This window comes from Solea senegalensis, linkage group LG14 (assembly GCF_019176455.1).
Source record: "Solea senegalensis isolate Sse05_10M linkage group LG14, IFAPA_SoseM_1, whole genome shotgun sequence".
Classification (NCBI taxonomy): Eukaryota; Metazoa; Chordata; class Actinopteri; order Pleuronectiformes; family Soleidae; genus Solea; species Solea senegalensis.
The window spans coordinates 8,317,326-8,325,253 of record NC_058034.1 but is presented as its reverse complement, the minus strand read 5'-3'; the positions used below and the strand labels follow the sequence as shown (position 1 = coordinate 8,325,253).

The 7,928-nt window shown below is 37.0% G+C and overlaps 1 protein-coding gene across 1 annotated transcript; it reads left to right on the top strand.

Annotated features, from left to right (window-relative positions):
- Nucleotides 1-552: 552 nt before the first annotated feature.
- Nucleotides 553-7,394, top strand: cope (COPI coat complex subunit epsilon). Its single transcript, XM_044044899.1, has 10 exons — nucleotides 553-693; nucleotides 886-948; nucleotides 1,108-1,208; nucleotides 2,111-2,263; nucleotides 2,451-2,504; nucleotides 3,273-3,354; nucleotides 3,735-3,890; nucleotides 5,789-5,857; nucleotides 6,734-6,808; nucleotides 7,038-7,394. Exons 1-10 carry the CDS (start codon nucleotides 592-594, stop codon nucleotides 7,089-7,091), a joined length of 909 nt encoding a protein of 302 aa, XP_043900834.1. The 5' UTR covers nucleotides 553-591; the 3' UTR covers nucleotides 7,092-7,394.
- The last annotated feature ends 534 nt before the right edge of the window (nucleotides 7,395-7,928 follow it).

The window sequence follows — 7,928 nt, the reverse complement described above, 5'->3', positions numbered from 1 at the left end:
AGAAACTCTTTACAAATTCTTCACTTTATATTTGTTTTTACTATATGAAATTCCAAAAAGTTACTTCAAATATTAAGAACATTTACTCTGTGTCCAATGGAATGTGTTCAGATTAACTGATTTTTGACAATCTAAATGTTAACAAATTGTCACAGTGATAGAGCATGATGATGAAATACAGCATTTTCATTCATTTCTCTTCAACTTACAGTATCTATCTAATGCATTTGCTGTTCTGCCTTTCTGGTTGTCCGTAAAAATATATAGACATGTTATTTTACTACTTAAAATAATTATTTGAATGGGTAGTGTGGTGAATTATCTTACATCCATTCTAAAACAATCCATCCATCCATTTTCTACAGCTGTATTCTCCACATGAGCCATTCTAAAACCCAGGAAAAAAAACAATATCACAGATGCCCTGTAAACAAGTAATATATTTATTTATTTTACACCAAAACCATATTTTATGAACTATATATTATTTCTCGTGATCATAGCCATGAACTGCACTTCCCACAATCCTCGATACCAGCAGGAAGTGGTGACGTTTTTCTGCTACGTGTCAGGAAGTGGTGTGTAGGCAACATGGCGGCGCAACAGAACGATGTTGATGAACTCTTCGATGTAAAAAACGCTTATTACATCGGTAGTTATCAGCAATGTATTAACGAGGCTCAGAAGGTGAAGGTAGGTAACGAATATTAGCACTTCACTTCATCTGAAATCTTACATTTTGACCATTCTCTGCCTCACTGGCTCACAACAGCTCAACACTTAGCATGTTTACGCACTGCGTTTTCGAGCAACAACGCTAATAATTGTGTATGTAATATTTATCTCACTGCATTACAACCATTATGTTTTGTTTCGTCTGTGAAGCCGTCGTCACCAGAGAAAGAGACCGAGAGGGACGTGTTTTTGTACAGAGCCTACATTGCCCAGGTAAGTAAGCTAAGTTCTTTTTTCTCAGGTTGAAATGTCTACCACGTATCTGATTGAGCTCTGTTTCTTATCATTAGCTGAGAACGCGTAACTATTTATAATGTTTACACTGTTACACGCTCAGCCTAACCTTACCTGCTGTGTTCTGTGCCACTGTAGAGGAAGTACGCTGTTGTTCTGGATGACATCAAGGACACCTCATCACCTGAGCTTCAAGCTGTCAAGTTGTTTGCCGACTATCTGTCAAATGAAGGGAAAAGGTTAGAGTTTGCATTTGTAATTTAACTGAACATAAAACATATGCGTCACCTCATATATATTTTAGTAGGAAAGCTTTGAATAGAATAGTATAGAAGTTAGGGGTGGGTCAAAAATATCAATTTGGTGACACATTGTTGTCCTTTCTTGTGCAATATGATTGTCGATACACCTGGTCAAATATTGATATTTTAATCAATAAATTAAGTAAACAGTCCCTGCCAGTTTCACTTGCCGGGCATTGCTACTTCATAGAAGAGTTTAAAGCAGGATAATGAGAAAGATACATTAAGGAATACTCCATCCACGTTCAGTACATAGACCATATACACTTTGTTCTCTGTGTTGTGAGTACATGGAGAAATCCTGCTCTTTTAACTTTTCAAGGACTTTTTTTTTTCAGTTAGACAGATAGCACAGAATTGTTGTATTGTGATATTATTGGTACCATGGACCATGTACTGTGTATTGTATCATGGGGGAGTCCAACCCCTTTATTGTCATTGTCCAGAATTGCATTTTACAAGAGTTATTTGAGTTTTGATGGCCCAGGAAATTAAGTTGTTCATTAGTCTGTTGTAGTGCTCCCCAGGTGGTATTGAACAGCCTTTTTCACTGTTAGACTCCTATTGTTAGTATAAAATACATGTGTAGTCATTTCAACGCACTGACTTTATAACTTGACTGTTGTATTGTGAGGGTCAGCTATTACATTCTCTACACATTACTGATAGAAAACAGTTTAAAGAAACACTATACAGCAATAATTATTTCCAGCTCTTACTGTGCAAGTAGAATATGAGACAATCAGTTACAAAAATTTACACCACCATTGTAACTGATTGTCTCATCTTCTACTTTAGAAGAACTTTCTAACTTCTTATGTTGAACATTTTTTTTGCAGGGATTTCATTGTTGCTGATCTAGACAAGAAGATGGGTAAGAGTGTGGATGCTGCCAACACCACATTCCTTCTCATGGCAGCCTCCATCTACTATCATGAAATGAACACCGATGCAGCTCTCAGGACTCTGCACCAAGGAGAAAGCCTGGAGTGGTAAGATGGATCCAGATTTTATTTTACCACTTCCATCCAAGAGGAAAAAACAAATGTGTGTCATAACTGTAGCATCTTTGTGGTTTACTTTGTACGTTGAAAAGTTGTGAGACCTTGAGGCCTCAATTTTAAAGACACCAACATGCGTAATTGTATATATATTTATCTTTTTGTTTTGTTTTTTCAGCATGTCTATGACCATTCAGGTGTTACTGAGTCTGGATCGAGTTGATTTGGCAAGGTAAGAATAAGTACAAAAGCAGTGAATGATCTGTATAGAATTGTTTGGACAGCTTTATTATGTGAAGTAACAAAAATGCCCTTTATAAATATGTTTACTGATGTAGAACAAGACCAGAAATTTGGTTCTTAGCAGTAACATCACTGAAATTCAGTCGCCAATACCAAAATAAGTACCAGGGAGAAAAGAAAACCATAATTGAACTGAATTCACAAACAATAACATTTCGAGATATGTACATTTAGACTACAGGTTAATATAAAGTAAAAAGATAAATTCAAAAGCCTCAGTACACCTGCTGCTGCACCGTGCATATACCTTAGCTGTGTCCCAATAGTCAAGGCTGTATCCTCCAAGTGTGCATGTTGTCAGAATTTGCCAAATCACCACTTCGTGGGCTGCTCCAATTGTCGCATGAATTGTTGGGTCCTTTTATAATTATTATTTATTATTCACAGCAGATAATTTTACCTTATTTTGTATATAAAGTAATAGGTTTGATCAGGTAAAAATAAATGTGTTTCAGCTTCTTCTTCTTGTTAATGTTTTATCTACAAATGTAGGTTCTATGAGTTGAAATTACTTAGTAAGTCCCCGTCCAATATTAAATGACAAAAAGCTTCAAAATGTGGGAATGTGTTATTTTAGTTTATTTATCTATTCATTGTTTGCATTTTCCCACCAAAACTGTTGTGTTATTATTGTGTTATGTTTTGATTTGGGACTGCTCGTCTCGTGATCATTTTTATGACTCTTTCTTGTTGACAGGAAAGAGCTGAAAAAGATGCAGGATCAGGATGAGGATGCCACTCTAACCCAGTTGGCTACAGCCTGGGTTAATATTGCTATGGTGAGGAGAGAAGTTCTTATTAATTTGTATCAGCATTCATTGTGGATTCATGATTTAATTTTTATAATAATATCAATGAATAATTTGTTTACCCCTGTACATATTCAGTATATTCAATGTCAGTTGCATGGTGTTTGTTCATACAAGGAAATTATACTGAAACTGATTAACTGAAGCTGGAATTAGATTTGCCAGAATTATGAATTGTATTGTGCAGCAATTGTTGATGCAGTTTATTGCTATACTAAATATTGCAAACTATAGTGCTTACAATTCTTGAGGAACAGTGTCTATCCCAGATGCATTCAAGCATCATAACAACAGGAAACACCCTTGGAGTGTTTCTTCTCACCTCTATTTCATTATGCTTGTTGTTCTAGGGTGGAGAGAAGCTGCAGGATGCCTACTACATTTTCCAGGAGATGTCAGACAAGTACTCGTCCACATTGCTGCTTCTAAATGGGCAGGCAGCCAGTTACATGGCTCAGAATAAGTGGGAGGAGGCAGAGGGAGTACTACAAGAGGCCCTTGACAAGGTTAGAGGGCAGAAGAGTCTTTGTTTTTCGACTCCCTTGTTTCGCTCAAAGATTAACTGACACACTGACTGTATGGGTTTGAATGCTTGAAGAGTTATTTATTGAGCTAAAGCTCTCAGTGGCTTGTTTGAATGGGAGACAGTGATTGAAATTCAGCTAAACAAGGTGGTTGTGCCAGAGGTAATGTGGACATAGGGTCAAACCTTATTATACTATGGATATAAAATTGTATTAGAGAAGGCAAATATTAAAGAAGGGAATCAATCTAGCCGACATAGTGCGATAGCAGGGTACACCCTGGGCAGTTCGCCAGTCCATCACAGGGCCACACATAGAGGCAAACAACCATTCACTCTCACGTTCACACCTATGGTCAATTTAGAGTGACCAATTTACCTTATCCCCATTTTGCATGTTTTGGACTATGGGAGGAAGTCGGAGAATCCAGAGAAAACCCACACACATGTGGGGACACACAAGGCCCTTGTTCCAACTGGGGCTCGAACACGGGTCTTCTTGCTGCAAAGGCAAGAGTGTTGACCACTACACCAATCGTTTGGCCTAAGGAAGGGATATTATGGATAATATAGAGATTGTGCTAATTAGGTTAGTGCAGTTAAAACATTAAGTCTTTGTGTCAACAAAGCACATTTACAACAGGCTAATCTTAACTTTCCCTCAGTTTAATGTCACAACCTGACATTAAACTGACAAGCTTAGAGTCCAGTATCAGATGTCTCAAAAATTATTCATTCATTCATATTAGGCCATACCAAAAAAGTACTTGCATTGTAACAGCAGATGGCAGTAATGTGCCAATTTAGTTGTCACTCTTCCCACTCTTGGTTAAGCACCAGCCTTTGGTTGTAAATATTGCAGGTATGATACACATATACTGTTGCTACGAGGCCTGACTTATGCAGACAACATTAACTGCGAGATGGCTTAAAACTAAATAGGCTTTTTAGGTTAATTTAGTTTGCTTTTTTATATCATTATTCTGTTTCTGCTACCAAGTACTTTTCATGAGGTACCATAAATTATTGACTGTAAGCTTTATACTGTGAGTGGAGGTTATATTGCAGTATCAATAGGTCACATTTTTACACAGTAATCCCTTTACTGCTTCTCTAAAAGAACATAGCAGAATTATTTTGTGAATGTACTTGCTTAGCATTATTTGTACGTCCATATTATTTTAAGCTGAACCAGACAAATAAAATAAACACAAGTTGTTTTTAACAATTTCATGTAGAAACATACTAATTTATAATTTATGTATATATATACTTTATATAACAACCACAATTTGCTCCATATCGTCTTTACTGATGGATGTTAATATTAGACTGGGTCACAGCACAAAAGCTGTCGGCACTATCTTGTTGTGTGGTGTGCACTTGGCAGAGGACATTAAGCTCATGTCATTCCATTATTTTTCTCTGTAACAGACTTGAAACATGCTAGACATAACGTACTATATGTTCTCTGTGATCCCAACTCCACTTGTCTGCTTTGTGAGAATACGTTATCGTTTTTGTTCTGTGTAGAATCATCATAGTAAGCACTTACACACACTGCAGAGAGGCATCTGTGATGAGTTCATTTTTTTTACCTTTACATAGTAACTGAAACAAAGTGTATACTGTTGGAGCTAGTAAATATTAATTTTACTGAAATAAAGCTATCCAAAATCAGAGGAGATGGTGATTATGAATAGTGAACCAGTTCAGTAGGAAGGAGGGTGAATTCTCTATTGTCTGGTCACTGAGAGATATGGCATCACTTCTACACAGAAGAATAAAATATCATTGCAGCTGTGTGTATTACAAAGGTCAATGTAGATTAGTAAGTAAGGATTTTCTTGTAATCTTTGTTTTTCTGTCTTCCCATTTTAGGACAGCAGCCACCCTGAGACGTTGATCAACCTCATAGTGCTGACCCAGCACCTGGGCAAAGCTCCTGAGGTGAGACTTTGGACTCAAATATGTTAACAAAGGCACTGCCTTAATATCATTTTTTTGTCAAGAGGTCTTGAATAATATGACTATGACTGCAAAATTTACCACTCAGCAATTTTAAATGTGTTGGCGTTAATTAAACCTGGCAAATGTATTCACGCTAGCAGTTTCTTGATGGTGTTTGTTTTCTAAAATAGAAAGTCTATTCATGTCTCCTGGTTTAATGATGTGTGCAGGGTGAACACCCTAGTTGTTGGTTTACTGAGGTGAAATCAGAGTTCACGAGATAAAGACTCTGTTATCTCCTTACATTTGACATGATGGTAACGCAATATCATTCTGACCATTGGCCCAAAGCTGTAATCAAAATATTTACAGGTGTGATAACCCCTGTTTTCCACACCCCACTCAACGTTACAAGCCTAACTCCGGTGTATATATATATATATATATACACACACACAAAAACTATTCAGCTGTTACTCTCCTCAACACACACATACACATATATATATATGTGTATATATACACACATGAATTCCCCAATTGCCTACTCGGGCCCTCTACCATAGGTCGATTCAGTGTTATTTCCTGCAACCAGCAGAGTCGCTCCCTGGCTCACCAAATGGCAACTGCCCTCCTTCCCCCCTGCACCAACTCTTGGATGACTCTTTTCTTAATGTCAAACTTGCCAGCTAAAATTGGATTTCCCTTAAAATCAACCAGTGGAACGTGTTTTCAAAATGAGTCTTGATAACTTAAAACTAAGGAGAAGAGCACTAAATTTCCGTTGTAATGTTAGTGTCCTTAAGAACATGTAACATACTGTTACCACTTCATCATTTTTGTGTGATCTGATCCTCGACTTCTTTTTATCATCAGGTAACCAATCGGTACCTCTCTCAGCTGAAAGACGCTCACAGAGCCCACCCATTCCTCAAGGACTACTTAACCAAGGTAACTTGGTTACAATGTGTTATTTGTTGCTCTTTTTTTAGCTTTGATCTTTGGGGGCTACGTGGGTTCAAATCTTTGATCACTTTGATAATCAGGCTGCAGGTTGATGTTAAAATGTTAGTCTTTGTCACACATTTGCAGTTTTACACCAGTAAGCGTTGCACAGCTCGTCCTACAGTCAGATGTGTTGCTGGTGTAACTGTTCCCTTTGCTCTTTGTTTTTGTGTAGGAGAATGAGTTTGACAGACTAACGATGCAGTACGCCCCCACTGCTACAGCATAAGATACCTGCTTCTGCTGAAATGCCTCAATAATGGATTGAAGTGTAACACCATGAGGATAACACTCTCTCTCTCTCTCTCACTCACACACACACACACACACACACACACACATACACACACACACCTACACTTTTGTTTCAACAGTTTTTGTAAGTAAAATGTGCTTACTATTTAAACCAGACCAGACAACATGAAACATGTCCACATTGTTGTTCATTCTTTATACATTTGCATTTCTCCTCAGTACATCTGTTTAATGTAATCATTCCTTTGAAATTATTATAAATGTTTAATACATGTGATATGTTTGAAGTGGGGTTTTGTCAACAAACAAATGTCTACTCGTGCAGGAAGATACTGGGTTTATAATGGTAGAAAGGTGGTCTAGCATTTGATTCTATCTTCAAGACCTCACACAGCAGGTCTTGAATATAGAATCTGTCATATCGTAGTTCATATTGAGAATGGACCTGATACTGATCTGCCATCGTTTTTAATTACCAATTTAAGTAGAAAATGTCCAGGGTTAGTGAATATTTTCCACTTTTTGTCTATTCAGCTTACATGACAGTTACAATACAAAACAAGTAATAAAAAACGGAACAGATAAAAGAGGGTACTGTATATGCACATTTAAAATGAGCTGAAAGAAGAAATGCATGACTTTGTCAAGTTGATTTTACTTTCAGACAGTTTCCATTAATGAATACTTTCCATCTAAAATAAGAATTGAGGCCCACATTATCCACATGTGGGCTATAGATCAATATTTTAACACAAATGCATATATTTTTGTTTGACCCTTTTGTTTTTAAAAAAATAGTTTGATGTGTGAA